At 38.5% G+C, this 21751-nt stretch overlaps 1 protein-coding gene across 3 annotated transcripts in view; it reads left to right on the top strand.

Moving 5' to 3' along the window:
• Positions 1 to 21751, top strand: part of wdr90 (WD repeat domain 90) — a 75692-nt gene that overhangs the window by 23331 nt on the left and 30610 nt on the right. For all 3 annotated transcript variants that reach the window (XM_060840463.1, XM_060840462.1, XM_060840461.1), the window contains exons 13-24: positions 2349 to 2459; positions 2796 to 2941; positions 4270 to 4327; positions 5788 to 5906; positions 7120 to 7281; positions 8464 to 8594; positions 11352 to 11468; positions 14796 to 15031; positions 15560 to 15699; positions 15854 to 15984; positions 18449 to 18579; positions 21425 to 21586. In XM_060840463.1, coding sequence (XP_060696446.1) covers positions 2349 to 2459; positions 2796 to 2941; positions 4270 to 4327; positions 5788 to 5906; positions 7120 to 7281; positions 8464 to 8594; positions 11352 to 11468; positions 14796 to 15031; positions 15560 to 15699; positions 15854 to 15984; positions 18449 to 18579; positions 21425 to 21586 — 1644 coding nt within the window. The remainder of the gene's footprint in view (positions 1 to 2348; positions 2460 to 2795; positions 2942 to 4269; positions 4328 to 5787; positions 5907 to 7119; positions 7282 to 8463; positions 8595 to 11351; positions 11469 to 14795; positions 15032 to 15559; positions 15700 to 15853; positions 15985 to 18448; positions 18580 to 21424; positions 21587 to 21751) is intronic.

Below are 21751 nucleotides of genomic sequence, written 5' to 3'. Positions count from 1 at the left end.
TTTATACAGCCTCAGCAGTTTGTACACACTCTTATATTTCAGTCCATTCAAAATCAATGGTTGGATTGCATTTGCCTTCCTACAAGTTACATCTTGCAGCTTCTGGCCTGTGAGGAAGCATGGGGGAGATTTTGGAGACAGACAATAATTCTGTAAATTTTAAGTAACTTATGGATAAGAATAAAAGTATTCCTTGGGTGAAAGTACTAAATTATGGGGAGAGTAACTATGACAATATTAGGTAGGAGCTGGTGAATGTAGGTGGTGGTGGCTGACATGTGGGAATCTTTTAAAGGCCAATTGATTAACATGCATATACAGTATGTTCCTGTGAAAGTGAAGGATAAGGATGGAAAGACTCTGGAAACTTGGATAACAAGAGAAATTGTGAGCATAGAAAGGAAAAGGGAGCAGACTTGGGAAACTGAAGACAAACCGAGTCTTAAGAGAGAGTTTAAAAAAAAGCAGAAAAGTTCTTAAACAAGGAAATAAGAGCTCTAAAAGGGACATGAAATGATCTTGGCAAACAGCATTAAGGAAAATCCCCGGACTTTTTAGACATATAGGGAGCAAGAGGGTAGCTAGGGAAAAGCTAGCTCCACTAAAGCGCAAAGGAGGAAATGTATGCATGGAGCCAGAGGTGGTGCGTGAGATCCTTAATGAATACTCTACATTGGCATTCACAAAGGAAAAGGACATGATGGATTTTGAGTCTAGAGAATGGTATGTTGATTATTGTGGGGCATGCTAATATAAAAAAGTGGTGGAGTTGGATGTTTGTAAAGCATTAAGGTAGATCTGATTGGATCTACCTCTGAATATTGAAGGAAGCGAGGGAGGAAATCTTTGTATGAAATCTTTGTATCCTGTTGAGTTACTGGCAATGTCCCAGAGTATTGGGAGTGTTTGTGTTTCACGAAATTGAATAAGTTTTTTGAGGAAGTAAGATAGATAATTGAGGACAGGATGGTGGATGTTCTCTGCCTGACTTAAACAAGGTCTTTGATAAGGTCCTCATACCAGGCTGACACACAAGATGAAGTCTCACGGGATCTGTGATAAATTCGTAAGATGGATACAGAGTGAGCTTGGTCATAGAAGACAGTGTAGTAGTGGAAAGGGTGCTTTTCTTACTGGAGATCTCTGACCAGTGATGTTCCACAGGGATCATGCTGTAACATAAATGATTTGGAGGAGAATGTTGGTGGCCTGATTAGTAAGTTTATGGACAACATAAAGATTGGGGGAGCTGCAGATAGTGAGGAGGATTCCCAGAAGATATAGCAGGACACAGATACGCTGGAGACTTGGGTGGAGAGATGGCAGATGGAATTTAATCTTGACAGGTGTGAGGTGATGCACTTTGGAAGGCCTGATGCAAGAAGAAACTGTACAAGAATATGGCAGAACCCTTAGAAGCATTAATGTACAGAGGGGTCCAGGAATACAGGTGCACAGTTTCCTGAAAGTGGCAACATAAGGTGGTCAAGAAAGTATATGGCAGATCTTGCCTTCATCAAGTTATGTTGCATCTATATAGAGCTTTAGTTAGGTCACATTTGGAACATTGCGTACAGTTCTGGCTACCATACTACAGGAAATATGTGGATGCTTTTGAGATGGTGCAAAAAAGATTTACCAGGATGGTGCCTGGCTTGGTGGGAATCAGGTCTGAAGAGAGATTGGACATATTTGGTTTGTTCCCATTAGACTTCAGAGGCTGAGGAGTGACCTGATAGAGGTTTACAAAATTGAGACACATGCATAAATGGTTAGTTAAAGTCTGTTTCCTAGGGTAAAAATTTCAATTATGAGGGACATAGATTTAAGGCAAAAAGGGGAAAGTTTAAAGGTGTTGTGAAGCAAGTTTTCTTCACACAACTGGTAAGTGCCTGGAATGCACTAGCAGAGGAAGTAGTATGTGAGATATAATAGCAACATTTAAGAGATATTTGATATACATGAATAGATATGGAATAGAGAGATGTGGACTCCCAGGAGGCAAAAAGATTTTAATTTAGAAAAATGTCATGTTACGGCACAGGCATTGTGGGCCGAAGGATTGTTCCTTTGCAGTACTGTCCTTTGAAGAGCTTGGCTTTGCATCTTGTTTTCTGACTGCGGTGTGCCTAATATCCCTTGATTCTGCACTTAATATACATTACGGTGTATATCTGTCTTTCATTAACCACTCTTAGCATACAAAACATTTTTGTTAAAGGTTTGTTGAAGGATTAATTTTAAAATATTTTTAAAATTCCATCAAATTTATCTAACTAACATAATTGCTTATTAAATCTTGAATAGCAATTGTAAAATATGCTTCACAATGTTTGTTTTCACTTTAGGCAGCATGGAATAAGTCTGGATCAACTGTGGCCTACCCTTGTCATGCTATAGTAGTGGTAATGGAAATAGATACAGGGCAGCAGAGATTTTTCATTGGACATACAGATAAGGTATGACCAATGTATTTGCTGTTTTATAATCTCTCAAGTTCTATTTTCAGAAAGATTTTGGTGTGTATTATGTAGATTTGTTCTTTGTGTAACGATCTGCAGCCAAGCATCTAGAACTCTTGATCAAGCAATGACTGTTTCTTGATTTTGAGTTGTCCCTGTCCCTGTCCCTCTGGTACTCCCTTTTATGACTTTCTAATGGCTTCATTGTGGCCACAGAATTAGGTCCTACTAAATTTCAACGCACATTGTGGAACCCTACCAAAGTGCCATGTAGAATAAGTTTCAGCTTTCCACTCAACACTCTCCATTTCTATTTTGTCTGCTTTCTATCAGGTTTCTGCTTTGTCTTTTAATGGCAATTCAACACTTCTTGCATCAGCACAGACTGGGAATGTGAGTCTGGTCAGAGTTTGGAACTTTAACAAAGGGAACTGTCTGGCAATGTTCAAGACCCATGTACATTCAGTGTCATCCCTTAGGTAAGACTGAGCTATAGATGTGTTTACTCCTTTATTTGTTGGTTATAAGTGAATTGAAACAAAAAAATAATTTTTCAATTATTTCTGGAATTGCTTGTACTCATTAAATCCAAGTATATCATATATTAAATTTAAGTGATGTTAAATGTCTTGTCATAATGTCTCTTGTACTACATGTATTGAGTTTACTCTCTTATTTCCAGTTTCAATAATCATAGCCAATGCACTTTATAAAGTGATTCTTATCATGCTGAACTAAGACATAATTCTAAATCTTATGAAGGAAAGTATTTGTACATTTTCTTTTACCTATCCCTCCTGTCTGTTTGTAATCATGAAATCATTGCATTACGTTCATTTCCTTCATGATGTTATGCTAGGTGGTATTCCAGACAAAATGTTTGTATTTCTCTTCAATCAATTTTGAATTGGCTGTGTATAAAGTGAGGAACAATTTAGTCAACAGTACCTTCAATTGTCTATTAATAACATAACAGGAATTTTGGCACTTGTGATAATTAGTTGTAACCAAAGATGTGCTGCTGCCATCTGCAAAAAGGGGTTGCCTACTGAAAAACCATTTCCCTACTTGATACTTGTTGGATATTTGATTTCCTTGTAAATGTGATGTCTCAATTTTCTTGCAATATCTTGATGTTTTATGTAGAAAAATATTGCTCCATAGGCCATTCAGACCTGTTCTAATGGTTCTATTGAATTTTTGTGGTTTTCAGGTTTCTAAGAGTTAACATGTTCCGAAACTAAATTGATTAAATGCCTTCATAAATAGAGGATACAGTTGCTGGAATTTTGATGTCTGTCATAGCAGTTTTTAAAATTCACTTACAGGAAGTTAGTGTAGCTGGCTGTTTATTGCCCAGAGGCCAGTTAAGAGTCAACTATTTTGCTATGGGTCTAGAATCCAGACCAAGTAAGGTTGAGTTTCCCTCACAAAGGGCATGAGTGAATCAGGTGGGTTTTGCTGATCGTTGACAGTGGTTTCATGGTCATCAGTAGACTCTTAATGCCTGATTTTGACTGAATTCAAACTCTATATTTTGAAGCAGGGTCCTTAGAATATTATCCAGATCACTGAGTTAATAGTCTCACAATAATACCACAAGGCACCATCTCCCCATTTACACTCATGTATTTGAATTGCTCATGGAAGCTTAAGTGTTAGAATGTTTGTTTTGGTCTGAGAATTGCTCAAAAATGATTCATGCTAAATCTTTATTTGTTGATACAATTCAAGACAGTACCCCAGGATAGTTTGGATTTGTCAAAAAAACAGAAAGAGTTTTAAAAAGTGTTTCATTTTTCTTCAGTTTTTCATACAATGGGCAAGTTCTCTGCGGTGTAGGAAAGGACGGTCGTGGTAAATCAGTAAGTACTCTTTGTTTTGTTAATTTGTGGGATATGGGTGCCATTTGCTGCCCATCCCTAGTTGTCCTAAGAACGTGGTGGTGAGTTGCCCTGCTGAACTGCTGCAATCCATTTCGTGTTGCTGCACCAATAATGCTGTTAACAAAGGACTTATAGGACCTACTCGGTCTTTTGGATGATAGTGGTTGTGATTTTGGAATTTACTATCTAAGGAGTCTGTTGGTGCATTTCTGCACTGCGTCCTGTAGATGGTACTCCCTGCTGCTACTTCTACATGAAACAAATTGCTATTAAATCAGATGAATAAAAATGTTCACTCATGGCTTGGTTAGTACTAGATCCTGTGCCCTTTCAGAACCAGTAACATTTCTCTGATACTTGGGCCAAAACAAAATGCTGCAGATTCTTGAAGTGTGACATAAAAGCAAAAAATGCTGGAAATACTTTGGTTCAGACAGCATCTTTGGGGAGAGGAATAATTCATGTTTCAGGTATGAAAGGTGAACTGGGAACATATCTTACAGATGAAATGGCAATCACAACCACTTGCAATTCGATGTATTGTATTCGCTATTGAAGTTAATGTAAGTTGTACCTTATCATTAACTCTAGTTAGATATCTTACAATGTTATAAACTGTAAATACCTAAGGACAAAGTATTATTACATTCTGCATTCCACAGTTCTGAATAATTTTGCTGATGTTGATATGTAGGCTCCAGAAATCTACAATCCTACTGCACTGACAGAAGTGCAATGCCCACAACCTGTGAAAGAATAAAAACAAATCAGTTGTTGTTTAGCCAAACAAAAATCCTCATTGTATCCTAGGACATGTTACTGAAAGATGACATTGACAGAAAAAAAAGACTTGTAAGCCTCTAGCTTCCTAGTTCAGTAACATGATCACTGTGCCATTGCTTATTTCTAATTTCTATTCCAAATTCCACTGTGACGCTTCATGTAATGTTTTTCAAAGATTGAATTGAAGTTTCAAGATGGCATTCAGGTAGTTTAGCACCGGATAGAAAATATTGTTTTGTAATTGCTGTTCATTTTCTGGGCATATTATCAACAATTTAAGTTTCAAAGTTTGGATGAGTGGTCAAACTTTGGAACTTCGGACATATCTGCTTGAGAGATCTGAAATATGAGAGTCAAAATAATCTGCGCCAATGAGTCGAACAAAAATCCATAATATAATAGTGGTGGCATCATGAGATTCAAATCCACAGCATCAGATTGACTGGTGTATTCAAATAGAAGCTACCACTGAGACAGGGAAACACAATACAAATTGACTTGATGAGACTCTAAGAAACCATGATATAGTGGAAGAGTAGAATTCAAGTTCTAAAAATGTATCCAATTGCAGTCACTTTTCATTTAAGATAATAAAATAAGGATGTGCATTTGAAATTGTCTTTAAAGTTACCGGAAAACATAATCTTTCATTGCAGATGGTAGTAGTTTGGGACACAGCAAAAGTCAGTCGGGATGGCGAAGTAGTAGTGTTGGCAAAAGCTCACACTGAAGTTGACATTCAAGTCATGAAAATAGCTTCTTTTGATGACACCAGGTGGGACATTGAATATTTTTATATTGACCTTTCTTTCTAAAATGATGTATTACCTGTAAGTAACAATTTGTTCTCCCATAGTATGACTGTTTTATAACTAATTGGTTATTTTTCCTGAATTGCATTGAAACTGCATGTGAGTTCAAGAGAATATTATAAACCCAGATGAAATATTTACAAGGATGATCTAGCACATAGACATTTGGCATAATTAGTGTTTAGAAATCTTATTCCCCTTCATCTCATTTCAATCTTTCAACATATCTTTCTATTTTTCCTGTAGTGTACTCCGTTTATTTTTGAAAGACTCAAAGCTTTTTAACCTTAACCACTTCCTGTAATAGAGTTCCAAAGTCTAACAAAAGAGATTAGATTTTCCTTATTTCCTGACTGGATTCATTAGATTAGATTAGATACCCTACAGTGTGGAAACAGGCCCTTCAGCCCAACAAGTCCATACCAAATTTCCAAAGATTATTCTACCTGGACCTATTCCCCTACATTTACACCTGACTAATGCACCTATCACTATGGGCAATTTAGCATAGCCAATTCACCTGGCATGCACATCTTTGGATTGTGGGGGGAAACCGGAGCACCCGGAGGAAACCCACACACACACACAGGGAAAATGTGCAAACTCCACACAGAAAGTCGCTCGAGGCTGGAATCAAACCCAGATCCTTGGTGCTGTGAGGCAGTAACTACTTTATATTTATGCCCCTAGTTGTTTATTAGTTTTTGATTCTGTTACAAGTGGGGACATTCAATCCATGTCCTTTTGTAAAACCCAATTATAATTTAAAAATCTTTTCACTGATCTTGAAGTCTTTTTTTTCTAAAGAAAAGGCCCTAATCTCATTATCTACTCCAACAATTGTAATCTTTCAAATCTAGTACCACCTTGAAAATTGTTTTTGTACTTGCAGTACTTAAAGTATAGCGACTAAAATTTTGTTTAGTGCAATCTGGTCAGGCTCATGGAAGTTTATTGTAACTTCACTATTTATGAACTTGAATCTTATACCCCCAGAAATAAGTTCGAATTCTTTAAGAGCAATTTTTATTGCTCTGATATTGTTAATGATTTGTTCACTTGTATCCCTTGATCCCTTTATTCTTCTATTTCATTCAGATTCTTGTTTTCCAAGAGTAAATGGAACCATTGTGACAATGTGATTGTAAGGTGATAGGCTCGTTATTTGTTTAACAGGATGGTGTCATGTGGAAGAGATAACATCCGCCTGTGGCGAGTTCGAAATGGAGCACTACGATCTTGCCCAGTAAACCTGGGTGAATATCATTGTTTGGAATTTACAGATGTAGCTTTTGAAGAGGGGCATCTGGCTGACAAAGATCCTGCTGACCGAATGCTGTAAGGCCAAAAGTAAACAAAATTTTTTTAAAAAGTTTGCCAAGATTCAATCCAGTCACATGAACTAATTTGATCAAACCTGTTAATCTGTGTTCCATATTTTATATTTTTTAATTGTTTTAAAATCCACATATTTTCACTAAGACAGAATATGCCTGACCCATTTTGTTAGCTGTCAATCAAATAGTAACAAGAAGCAGTTCGGAATATCTTTCTTGTTAATTGCCTGGATCGTATTGAGATTTTTATTGGCCTTAATGTTCACTCCAAAATATCAGTGTTTCAACTTATTTTCTTAATTGATAAATTCAATGCTCAGGCCAATAACGCATTCAGACAATCGTGTCATGAAATGGCATGGTTGAACTGAATAATTTAGATAGGATAAGAATAGAAACTATAAGTACAAGTTTGGTGACTTTCTGATCGCTAATTGGGAAATGAAATTAAGGTTTTTACATTTTCCTCTATTATCGGGTTAGGTTGAAGTTTTTGTTCTGAAGTAAGGGTTAGGTATTTGTCAGCTTTGGTGAGATTGTGCTGGATTCATACACCTCTCTTTCATAAAATCTCTTTTAATCTTTAGTTCCTTAATTCCCAAATAAATTGGGTAAAGGTGGCTGATCTTGTCAACCAGGGGGTGAAGATGGAAATCCACCCTAACAGAATTTTATGTTCATACATAATTTGTTTATCCACAGTTTGTAGTTTATTTTGGTGGGGCAGAGGACGGAGGGAAAGAAACGTGAAATTTTATCTTCTGAAGTCTAGGCAGTTTTCCTGTCAGCTGAGGGACCATACACTAGTGTAATTTAGCTAATTTAATGCAGACCATTGATGAACACAGGAATTCCATGTTCTCCTGATTCAGCTGCAAGATAAACCTGGGATTGTGGAATAATTGATTACCTTCATGGAAAGGCAACTAAAGGAATAAAGTAGTAATGGAAGCAATTTACCTTTTTCAAAAGTATGACCCTGAGATCCGAAAGGATTTAATAGGATCCGGGTTCTTGAATCAAGACTGACACTTGTCACTTCAAGTTGTACTTCACAATCTCTGATCCTGTCCCTGCCCTCAACCGTTCACCATTAATCAAGTTTGGACACAAGATAGGTCATCAGTATCGACAATCTGAATATCAACTGTACATTTATTTCTTTTATTTTGCTCAATTACAGATTTGCTTGCAGTAAAAGTGGACATATCATTGAAATCGATTATAAAAATGTTGTGATTAAGAATGCCCGTCGCTTGTTTCCCTCACAGCAAAAGCATTCACAACAACAAGAAACTGTGACATTTAATGCAGGTAAGAGACTGCATTTCTCTGCAAAGATAATAACTTGCATGTGTTGAGTAAAATTAAGTGATACATTGTGTAATAAACTTCAGTTATCAAATTGAAGTTTTTGGATAATTTGGTCATTGTGACAGCATGGCTATAAGCAACACAAAAATTATTTGCCACTTCCACAAAATATAATCCAAAGTTATTTTTCCTGAAGGCCTGTGTTTACTGTGTAGAAAGACGTGAAGACTTGGGGAACTTCGTGGTCATATCTTGGAGACAATCCATCTCACAGTAGAGGAGGTTTTGGATGTATTAGAATGTAAAAAGGTGGATAAATCTCCTGATCCTGACCAGAATTATCCAAGACCACTGCAAGAGGCTAGAGGAGACATTGTGAGGGTCCTAACTGATACTTTTGCATCGTGGTTAGCTACGGGTGAAGTCCTAGAAGACTGGATGATAGTGAATGTTGTGCCATTATTCAAGAAGGGCTGCAAAGGAAAACCTGGGAATATAGACCAGTAAGCTTAATATCTGTAAGTTACTGAGAAGATACTGAGAGACAAAATATACATGCATTTGCAAAGACAGTGTTTGATTAGGAATTGTCAGCATTGTTTTGTGCATGGGAAAGTTCTTTGATGAAGTGACCAGGAAGGTTGATGAGGGCAGGGCAGTATGCCTTTGATAAGATTTCACATGGTTTGCTACTCTGGAAGGTTAGATTACATGGAATCTAGGAGGAGCTGGCAAATTGGCTTGATGGTCGGCAGCAGAGGGTAATAGTGGTAGGATGATTGTTGGACTGGAGACCTGTGACTAGTGGTGTGCCTCAGGGCTCAGTGCTGGGCCCTTTATTGTTTGTTATCTATAACCAATGATCTGGATGAGAATGGACAAAGTATGATGCATAAGTTTGCAGATGTTACTAAAATAGGTGACATCTTGGACAGTGAGGAAGGTTAGCAGAAATTGCAGCAGGACCTTGATCAGCTGTGGAAGTGGGCCAAGAAATAGCAAATGGTGTTTAATATAGGTAAATGTGAGGTCTTACATATTGGAAAGTCAATTCAAGGTAGGAGTTTTGTGGTGAATGGTAGGGCCTTAAGGAGTGTCGTGGAACAGAGGGGCCTTAGGGTTCGGGTGCACCGATCTCTGAAAGTGAAATCACAAGTATCCTTCATCAGTCAGGGCATTGAGTATAGAGGTTCGGAAGTTATATTGCGGTTGTACAGGACGTTGGTAAGGCTGCACTTGGAATATTGTGTTGAGTTTTCATCACCTTGCTCTAGGAAGGATGTTATTAAATTGGAGGGAGTAGAGAAGAAATTTACAAGGATGTAGCCTGGACTCAAGGGTGTGCATTATAGGGAGAGGCTGGACAAGCTAGGACTATTTTCTTTCGGAGGGATCTTAGAAGTGTATAAAATCATGAGAGGCATGGGTAGGGTGAATGCGCTCTGTCTTTTTCTCAGGGTTAGGGAATCAAGGACTGGAGGGTGTCAGTTTAGGGTTAGAGGGGAAAGAAAAAAGAGAACCTGAGGGGCAACTTTTTTATACCCAGGGTGGTGTGCATATAGAATGAGCTACCAGTGAAAGTGGTTGACATTAACAGCATTTAAAAGGCATTTGGACAAATACATGGATGTGGAAAGGATTAAAAGGATATGGGGCAAGTGTAGGGAACTAGGGTTAGCGTGGATGGACATTTTGGTTGGCATGGACCAGTTTGGGCCAAAGGACCTATCTGTGCTGTAGGACTCTATGACTCTCATGTGTTTTGATGGGTCATGATGGAGTAAAAGGAAAAAGGTTGATTTCTCCCCCACTCTAACTGAGAAGAGATGCTAAGCCCTACTATTAACTGGGCAGAAGTATAATGAGCTAACAAATGCTTAAGGTTTGCGGTTTAAAAAGAAATAAAGTTGAAGAAAACTCAGGCGGAAGTTGTGAATCTGGAGCATCATTTTTTAAAAAATTCTTTGCGTAGAAAAGGAAAATGTAGGAATAAATGGGACAGCTAGGCTTCTGTTGTACACATAAAACCTATTGTTTCTACAAAACTTAGTGCAATGCACTTTCCCCTGTGCTCAGGGAAAAGTTTGATTTTAGGATCGGTGTCCTTCATCAGTGCTTATTTTTGAATGTTTTCAGCCTAGACATAATTGAAAATCCAGCAGATGGTGCTTTGCAGCTTTGAAATAAATAATTGTTGCATTAATGTACCCATGATAATCATTCATTTATCTCATATGAAGTCTAATTGAAAATAAAACAGCAGACCTTAAAATCTGACAATCTGAAAAATGGGATGGGAGCATTTACCTACAGGCTATATATCAAAAGATAAAATGAGTCTTCAATTTGTCTAAGATTTATTCTACAACTGTTCTTTATTGTAATAACAATCTACCTTTCACATGGACTGCGTATTAATTCATGAATCTTCATTCGGCTGTGATTGATTGTTTATAGTATTCCATTCTACGTGAGGTTGGCAGTCCACATTGTACAGACCTTTTTTAACCCAGTTATGACCTGATGGGCTGAACTTTCAAATTCTACAAAGAAAACGATCAAACTTATGACATCTTCCTTTGCTGTCTAAATATGCATTCAAGCAGCATTCAGACACTAGCTTGAATGGTTCGGGTGAAGTCAGGAGAAAGCACACATGCATTTTAAGAACGCCTGAAGATTGGAACTCACATGTTTATGTGATAATTGTTCAGACAAATAGGATTAGTATGCTAAATAATCTTCTTTAAATTCCAGGTGCTGGTATAGCCATCAATAGCATTAGCGTTTCTGCTGCTTTCTGCGCCACAGGATCTGATGATGGTTACTTGCGTCTTTGGCCTTTGGATTTCTCCACTGTCTTTCTGGAAGCAGGTGACTTAGTGAATAATTGTCCTTATTTACTTGACATCAGTCCCTAGTAGGTCGTTGTTGTGGGTCTCAGCACGTTGTCACAAATGCACATTGATTCGTCCAAGTACCTGGAGAAGGAAGATCGAGAAGCAGTATCCTGATCAGCAAAAAGATCGTGCTGTGGACAGGAACCACTGAACTAACTTTCCAGTTATTTCTTCTATCCATAACATCATATGTATGAAAAGGGGAAGTTGATAAGTTAACAGTTTTAACTAGTAGAGTTATGCACTGACGGTTCATAATTATGTATAGAATCTATTTGTAGAAAATACTAATTCTTAAGTGCAGAAACCTGCTCTGTGCTTTCTGTTGACCTTGATCTACAAACTATGTACTTTGTAAAATCTTCAACTTTTGTGATGATTGTGGGAACATTGAAAATTCAAGCCCCAATGTGTTATCTCAATGACCTGTAATACAATGTCCTAAAATGCAAAGTTAAAAATTACACAACACCACGTTGTAGCCCAACAGGTTTACTTGGAAGCACTAGCTTTCAGAGCGCTGCTCCTTCATCAGGTGATTGTGTTGTACATAATTGTAAGATACAAATTTATAGCAAAAGTTTACAGTGTGATGTAACTGAAATTATACATTGAAAAATATCTTGATTGTTTGTTGAGTCTCTCATCTGTTAGAATTACCACTTTAGTTTCACTTCTTTCATATGTAAATCGCAAAACAGTTTTTTTAGAAGTTACATTCTCAAGTGAACTTTAACAATTGGTGTCATGTCAGCCCAGATAATGTATTGGGCACTAGCACCTCAGTGTGCTGCTGTCTGTGCCATAATGTTTAGACTTATTCTAATCTAAAAAATGAGTTAAACTGCATGAATCCATGTAAGATTCTGTTTTGAGCAAAGTACAATGTAACTCTGCAAGTACAAATTCACCCCACAAACTGTGTGTGTGTGTGTGTGTGTGTGTGTGTGTGTGTGTGTGTGTGTGTGTAAGTAAAGGGGTCTAAGTCTGAGAGCGTGTGTGTGTGTGTGTGTATGTATGTATGTATAGTGCAATGGGGTCACCTGTAGTGTGAACTGAACCCACTCCTGCACACACACACCCCATGCAAATGCACTCAAATACACACAAGCACACACACACACACTCTCTCTCACTCTCTCTTTCTCTCACTCACTCACTCTCTCTCTCTCTCTCTCTCTCTCTCACACACACACACACACACACACACACACACACACACACACACACACACTTGCAACCCGACGCGCATGCACGCACACATAGACATATGGCACAGTCTATCTAAAAAAAATTTTTGCGATTTACATATGAAAGAAGTGAAACTAAAGTGGTAATTCTAACAGATGAAAGATTCAACAAACAATCAAGGTATTTTTCAATGTATAATTTCAGTTACATCATGCTGTAAACTTTTGCTATAAATTTGTATCTTACAATCATGTACCCCACATGATGAAGGAGCAGGCTCCAAAAGCGAGTGCTTCCAATTAAACCTGTTAGACTATAACCTGGTGAGATTAGATCAGAATACTTAGTTGTTGTGGTTCTGCTCGCCGAGCTGGAAGTTTTTGCTGCAAACGTTTCGTTCCCTGGCTAGGGAACATCATCAGTGCTGTTGGAGCCTCGTGTGAAGCGCTGCTTTGATGTTTCTTCCGGTATTTATATTGGTTTGTTCTTGCCGCTTCCGGGTGTCAGTTTCAGCTGCAGTGATTTGTATGTGGGGTCCAGGTCGATGTGTCTGTTGATGGATGTTCTTGCCGTTTCCGGGTGTCAGTTTCAGCTGTAGTGGTTTGTATATGGTGTCCAGGTCAATGTGTCTGTTGATGGAGTTTGGGGATGAATGCCATGCTTCTAGGAATTCTCTGGCTGGCTTGTCCTATGATAGTGGTGTTTTCCCAGTCAAATTCATGTTGCTGGTTGTCTGAGTGTATGGCTACTAGAGATAGCTGGTCGTGTCGTTTTGTGGCTAGCTGATGTTCATGGATGTGGATTGTTAGCTGTCTTCCTGTTTATCCTATATAGTGTTTTGTGCAGTCCTTGCATGGTATTGTGTAAACTACATTAGTTTGGCTCGTGCTGGGTATTGGGTCCTTTGTTCTAGTGAGTTGTTGTCTGAGCGTGGATGTTGGCTTGTGTGCTGTTATGAGTCCTAAGGGTCGCAGTAGTCTGGCTGTCAGTTCTGAGATGCTAATTCCTAGAAGCATGGCATTCATCCCCAAACTCCATCAACAGACACATTGACCTGGACACCATATACAAACCACTACAGCTGAAACTGACACCCGGAAACGGCAAGAACATCCATCAACAGACACATCGACCTGGACCCCACGTACAAATCACTGCAGCTGAAACTGACACCCGGAAGCGGCAAGAACAAACCAATATAAATACCGGAAGAAACATCAAAGCAGCGCTTCACACGAGGCTCCAACAGCACTGATGATGTTCCCTAGCCAGGGAACGAAACGTTTGCAGCAAAAACTTCCAGCTCGGCGAGCAGAACCACAACAACGGATACCCGAGCTACAAATCTTCAATCAGATTTTAGAATACTTAGTGTGGAAACAGGCCCTTCAGCCCAACAAGTCCACACTGATCCACCGAAGCACAACCCACCCAGACCCATTCCACTGCATTTATCCCTTCACCTAACACAACGGGCTATTTAGCATGGCCAATTCACCTAACCTGCATGTTTTTGGACTGTGGGAGGAAACAGCACTTGGAGGAAACCTATGCAGACACTGGGAGAATGTGCAAACTGCACACACAGTCGCCTGAGGAATTGAACCCGGGTCACTGGTGTTGTGTGATTTTTAATTTCGTACACCCCAGTACAATGCTGGCATCTCCAAATCCTAAAATACAGTTTGTTTCCAACTGGGCAGTTAGTGGTTAATCCATTGCTTTCTGCAAGTAAACTGTGCAGTTTTGGCTGGCTAATCTCATTATGACCCCTGTACAAATTTGGAGATATCTAAACTTTGAGTCTCTGTACTTGAGTAACTATTTTTATTCACTCATGGCAAAAGGTTTTGTTTCCTTAATGCTCTTTAAAGGGCTCGATTTGTTTTTTTTCAGTAGCCTGACAATGCTTTTGTTCATGTCAGATGCCCATCTAACTGAAAAGCAGATATGAAAAGTGGCTTATGAAAACTTTTGCTCCTGGTCTTAGTAAAGTGTCTGTTACTTCTTGCATTACTTTCACAAAGTAAGTTTTAAAATTTTGGTGTGGTATAAATTAATATTAATGGCTGAACATACTGAATTGCTTAATCTCTACATTTATTTACAGAACACGAAGGTGGTGTTAGCTTTGTAAGTATTGACCCTAATGGACTGAAAGTGCTTGCAGCAACCACTACAGGTAACCTAGGATACCTGGATATACCCAGCAGAGGTTATACCACATTAATGAGGTCACATACAAACAAAATTCTAGCTTTCTCAGTTGATGGGATAAGGAGGCATCTTGTTACTGTATCTGAAGACTGCACCATCCGTGTGTGGGACCTAGACTCTATGCAACAGGTATGTATGTTCAAATTGAGCAGTAAAGATTTTTATATTTAGAGGTATGTGTATTTGGGGAGAGTTCCTTTGGAAAACGTCAACCTTTCCTAAATTACTATTCTCACTCGTCATAACTGATCACTTAGGTTAGGATATAATGAAATGTAAAACAGACCTCAGCCTAAATTTTACTTACAGTTCCCTTTCATAGTTATCTCATTAGAGAAATAATACGATTGCAGTTGTATAATGCCCCTTGGTTAGTTCTGTTGAGAAATACATTTCTCTTTTATTAAAAATAGCAAAAACATTGTACATAACACCATTTTCTCTGCCTCACGCTCTCACTTACTTTCTCCCACTCCAAAGGAAAACTTGATACTCAAACTCTTTCAATAAAAGAATTGTATGCTTGTAAGTGATTTTGTCTTGCTGTGCGTTCTCGCATCTGAAAAAGTTAGAAGTGAGTAAATTCAAACAAATATGTTGACTTGTATTGTTAATGCAGTTGCCATGCAGTTAAATGCATATTTTCCTGAATAATAGATGTACGACTTTGTGAGTGCTGAAGAGACACCGTGTGCTGTGACATTTCACCCTACACAGCAAATTTTTGCATGTGGATTCAGCAGTGGAGTAGTGCGAGTTTTCAATGTGGGGAATTCCAGTCTTCTGGCTGAACAACGGTGAGTTCTCAACTCTACAGTTCATTTTTGATTATGAACATGTTTTTATTTTCTAATTTATTTTGTCCAAGCTTTCCAAAGTATACTTTGCTATGGAGAGGATGAATGAAGTTTCTGACCCTGGTTTTGCTAATATTTTGTGTGTGGTTTCCAGACAGCACCGAGGACAAGTGATTGGACTTGTGTTTTCCCCCAGTGGAGAGTATATGTACAGTGCTGGGTCCCTGGGTTCATTGGCCCTGTACAATGCAACTGAAGATAGTCACCATGTTATCAGGATCTTGGGTAAGGTATAGAGTTAAATCCAGCTGATAATTGCTCACCCGCTTACAGCACTTTCCAATGGCCATTGCCTTAATTGCAGGGTTAAGTGGTACTTTATGTGGGATGCTTGTAACGAGGTAACTAGTTTTGAGGGAATTCAATGGAAGAGTAGTTTAGAGCAAGTAGCCGAGTGCCACGTTACCTGAGGCCAAAATGGCTGCTGCCCCATAACTGCACTCACTGGTTTTATATATGATTATATTTTTAGTTTACTGAAACATGATTTAGAGTAGGAAGTAACAGGGTGCAAACTGAATAAAGTTCATAGTCTCAAATTAAACAAGGAAACAAATTTTGTGCCAAAAGCATTGCGAAATGAGGACATGCAAACTAGCAGCAAGAATAAGTGTTTTGCCCAGCCCCTACTTGCTCTGCCATTCAATAAGATCATGGCTGATTTGGTTGTAACCTCATAACCACAGAAAGGATGTTCCTGATGTTGTTGAATCAGGAATCGAGGGTCATAGTTTAAGGATAATTGGTAAACCTTTGTAAAATTGAGCTGAAGAGAAATTTCTTCTCTCAACATGGTGAGACTGTGGATTTCACTGTCACAGAAATTGGTTGAGACCAAAACATTGTGTTTTCAAGAAGGAAGTAGGCATAACTCTTGTAGCTAAAGGCATCAAGGGATATGGAGAGAGGATGGGATGGGTATTGAGCTCAATGATCAGCCATAATCATAATGATTGGGAGAGCAGACCCAAAGAATTGAATGGCCTGTTCATGCTTCTGTCTTCTCTGTTATATGTCTTCTTCCACCTTCACAAGAAAATAGTTCCAAAGACTGAACTCATTGAGAGGTTTTATGTCATCTGTTTTAAATGGGTGACCCCTGATTTTTAAAGAGAGGTCCCTAGTCTTTGATACTCCTTTAGGAGAAAACATCCTTCCCACATCTACTCAATCAAGACCTCTCAGAATCTTAGTTGCTTCAATCAAATCACTTCTTGCTTTTCTAAATTCCAGTGGATATGAACCTATCCTATGCGACCTTTCCTCATAAGACATTGACTCCTTCCAGGTGTTAGTCTAGTAAATCTCTGAACTGCTTCCAATGCATTTATGTTCTTCCTTGAATCAGATAACCAAAACGGTGCACAGAACTTCAGATGTGGTTTCACCAGCACCCTGTAAAACTGAAGCATTACCTCCCCTACTTTGTATTCAGTTTGTCTTGTGATAAATGGTAACATTGTATTTACTTTCCTAATTCTTTGCTGTCCCTGGTGTCCTTTTGTAATTCATCCACAAGGATACCCAGATCCTTCTCCATCTCCGAGTTCTGCAATCTCTCACCATTTAAATAATATGCTTCTAGTCTATTCTTTCTGCCAAAATTCCAAACTTTAGCTATTTTACAATGGTGGCAGATGTGAGAACTGCAGATGCTGGAAACTAGAGTTTAGATCAGAGTGGTGCTGGAAAAGCACAGCAGGTCAGGCAGCATCTGTGGAGCAGGAAAATTGATGTTTCGGCCAAAGCCCTTCATCATGCTGTGCTTTTCCAGCACCACTCTAATCTATTTTACAATGGTGCCAACACTTAAAAGCCACTAATTGGCTGTCAATCACTTTGGAGTATCCAGGGATTTTCAAATTTGAATAGATAAGTGAAAGATTGTTTTATTGACTTGGTGAACTGTTATCTCTGGAGGGCCTTAATGAACTATCATTGAGCCCTTCCCTTTTCTTAACTGCTGTCCATTGACAGCATTATTCCAAAATACTGTTCAATTTTGTTAATGCTATCCTTGCACCTTTCACATTCCATAACTTCAGCTGATTCAACATTACTGTTAGCCCAATGCTTAGTGAACTACATTGGCTGCCAATCCAGCAACTCTTCTGATTTTAAAATTCTTGATCTTCTTTTCAAATCCTTGCAAAGTTTTGCTCCTCCCTTTCTTTGTCTCTTTTCTAACTCTCAAAGTTTCTCCAATTCCTTAAGTTGCTGCACACATAGCAGCTGAGCCTTTAGTTGCCAAGACCCTAAGCTCTGGAATTCCTTCTGTAAATCTCCACACGCCTCTATCTCTTTCTTCAGATGCTCTTTAAAAGTTATTTGGCCAAGCTTTTCATCGTCTGCCCTAATATCTTGTGATTTGGTGTCAAAATTTAAAATGGTTAGTGGCGATAGGATGGTAAGATCAAATGTCATGATGAAGTTCCATGGTTTTTTGTCCATTTAAGTTAATTTGCTGAAAAATCTGGAGTTGGATACACCCTGCCAGATTTTTCATCATGTTCCATTCAGACAATGCTTTGTTTCCAAAGGCTCAAAGGAAAATTCCCCTTGCGTATTGACAGAGAGAAAGGCAAATAGTTTACTCCCCTCACTTGACCGTGAAAGCTATCAGTGCCAAATAATGCTTCAATCTTTTATCTGAGGCAATTTATTTACTCTGTGTACACTGTTCTTCCAGGTAATGTTGTGGCAAGAGGCAGTTATCATGGCCCAGATGCACTTACAGTGAGCAGTGACAGCCGTTACCTGGCTTTTGTGGGCCCATCTGAATACATAGTCACTGTGATGGATGCTCACTCATTAGATGAGGTAATCTGCCATTGTTTGCCAGAGCAATTTTATCAAAGTCATAACATATTAACCCTTTTGTAAATGAAGCTTTTATGTTTTAAGTTAAAAATCACAAAACACCAGGTTTTTAACTTTGTACACCCCAGTCCTACACCAGCCGGCATCTCCAAATCATGACTCTGATGTTTTAAATGTTTGTTTGCTGCAATTCTAAATGGACAGCAAATTTGTTTACAGCATTCCTAGTTTCTGCTGTTATTCTGGATCAAATTAGGCAAACTCATAAATTTCCCTTTCTCTGGGAAAGCATTTACTATTTGATATTTTTATGCATCCATGAGACCTGTAAAATTATCAGCTTGTGAGGTGTCAAGACTTAGAAAAAAATGAAACATTTCCCAGAACAATGTTTTGTTTCAGGATACTGGTGGTGCAGAGCAGACCACAGCTGTTCCAGTTGTCATGAGAAAGTGATCCTTTTTGTTGAACCAAGTTATTGACCCAACAGAGATGCACAAACAGTGATACGTGTCCAAGCCACCATGATGTATATTATAGAAATCTACAAGAAAGATATATCTTTCTCTAGATGTGTACACACAAATCTGTGAGAATGTCATTGCAAACTGCCCCACGGGCTCCCTGCCTGATTTGAATGGCATTCATTGATGTTACCCTCCCTTGGATATTTAAGGGGTCCTACTTAAATCTACTAGCCAGCATTTTAACCACCATACTCTGACTTGGGCAGCCAACTTTTGTTCGTTCCCTAGTGAATCCTTCCTGTTCCTCCTTGGGTTTCCTATTTGCCAGGTATTTACCTTGACGTACTTGACATTCTCGGGCGGTGTGTCCTACCTTCCACAATTATAACAGGACCTTCTCGTCCTTCAGTGAGCCATCCTTGGCTTATTTCCCTCCTGTCTTCCCTATAACTTGTCTAGTTCCTGTTTGTCCCTTGTGAATTTTCTCTCTCTGAATGGGTACAGGGATATTTGTATTCATTAGGCTGCCTTTTGTATTATTGAACCTCCATTATGTTATGATCACTCAGGCCATCCTAGTTTAATATCTTGCCCTTTATTCCAGACAAAAGTAATTAAGTAATTAATTTTTAAGATTTTAATTACTTAGTTTAGGCTTCCCCATACAATTGATTCCTTACTGAATACCCTCCCATTATTTGATAATGTAATCCTCACTTTAGTTCCACATTATTATCTGTGATTACCTGACAGTACTGGTTGGTGATTATCTTTGATTCAGAAAGGTTGCCCATTCCCATTGTTGCTTCATTGTGGTCAGATCTCTAGCCATTCTGTTTCTTTATCAGTTGGTGAGCCACTTCATTCTGTTATAAAGACTAATCTTCAGGGCCTGTGCTTATATTTTGACCTCCTACTAAAACTTCCAGTACTCATTTTTCTTCTGTATCTTCCAGACATGGCCCTGACACCTCCACACCTGTTCATGCCCTGACTTGTTACAATGGGCCTTTTCCATTTTTAATTTCTTCAGTTTTCCATCAACCAACTCCACTTTCCTGTGTGAGCTTTCCCAGAATTTGTACTTCCTTTTGAGTGTTTACTGTTTTCACACTGATCTCTATAATGTTAATGACTGTATCCATACATCTAAACCACCTTTGTTATTCTATTCTGCCTTTTTGGGGCCATTCTGATCACACCTCGACTTATCCTAATGGATACTCTGAGCTCATTGTCTTCCTTATCCAAGCCTCTAACTTCTCAGGGGTTTGCTTTACTTTCATCGTTATGGTAAGGTCACTTTTCCTCCCCGACTTTGTTTGTGGTGCTATCTGTTGAATCAGCTTTCTTACTGATGTCCCTGTTGTCTTTGACAGAAGACTAGAGGGAATTCCCTTCGCTCAAGTACCTTCACTAAACTACACCACAGCAGCAGCTTCTCAAGATAACTTAGTCGCTTAATTGGAATTAACCATAATTCTTAAGGAAGCAATTACAAGTTACAGTTCCAACTACAATTGTGTTACCTAGGACCTTGACCCGTTAGACATTAAACCCAATATTCCTAACTTAATTTCTTTATTTAATACTCTCAATGTTCCAATATCTGTCTTCTGATTGTGTTGTAGGTCCCTTTGTAGAATTGACCGATCTTGACCATCTTACTTCAGTGCCTTTAGTAACAGAAGCATGTCATGAACTGTTTGCATCTATTCTATTGGCTTGGTCCGTCTTAACCAATTCTGAACAGGAGTCATTTTCCTTGAAGTCCTAATTCAATTTCTTTCTCCCCAAAGTTGCTCAGTTTCTCCAGTACTTTGTCTTTATTTCCCACCAACTGAAGTCCTCTCCATTAGTTCATTTTGTTCTGTTTGGTTTGCTTTTGGATCATAAAGCTAATTTGTTTTAAGCTGTGGAATCTTAGTTCATTCTTTTTCTAAAGTTGGTTCATCTTTAAATGATGCTTGTTGCTTAGAGCTAAGCTGTAAGTGGAGAGGTTTGCTCACTTGGTGCCCTCAGCCTTGCTTTAAGCAACCTACTGATCTGTGAAATGTATGCAGAGACTATTATCATGCATTTAAATTTTGATTTGATAATATGACAGGGCTATTATGTAACAAGAGAAAAGCAGCTTCTGCTGTCATGTGCTTCATTCATTAAAGGAAACATAAAATCAGGGATTGAAAGTAGTTAACTGAATCATGCACATTTTCAAAGGTTTCAGTAGTAATCTGAACCTTTTCTACTTTAAGGTGTGCTGTAGCTTATTAAGTAATTTGTGGAGACACTTATTCCAACAGTGTGACCACTACAATACAGGTTTGTCTGTTATTACCAGCAAGAGTCTATTTTCAGATATAACCTTTCTCTTACAGATAATGCTTATAGATGTTAGTATTCTGGACCTGGAGACGACGACGCTTGACACCGCTGTCAAAGTCTGCTATTCATCCGCTGCAATTAACCAGCTGCTTGTGACCACTTCCTCTAATAAGATTCTGTGGCTGAATGCAAGGACAGGGAAATTAATTCGGGAGGTAGGTATCTTGTGGTGAGGATGTTTCCTAATAAAACGTAATTAACTGGTACTTGTAGCATTATAAACATAATGATTGCAAGAGTAAATACTGCAATTTAACTTACAACAAAAATTTCGCCAAGTATTTGAAAAATACATTCCCATATTTAGAATTATTAAAGAT

This window comes from Hemiscyllium ocellatum, chromosome 20 (genome assembly GCF_020745735.1).
Source record: "Hemiscyllium ocellatum isolate sHemOce1 chromosome 20, sHemOce1.pat.X.cur, whole genome shotgun sequence".
Classification (NCBI taxonomy): Eukaryota; Metazoa; Chordata; class Chondrichthyes; order Orectolobiformes; family Hemiscylliidae; genus Hemiscyllium; species Hemiscyllium ocellatum.
The sequence above is the reverse complement of the archived record's forward strand: the minus strand, read 5'-3'. Positions and strand labels throughout refer to the sequence as shown.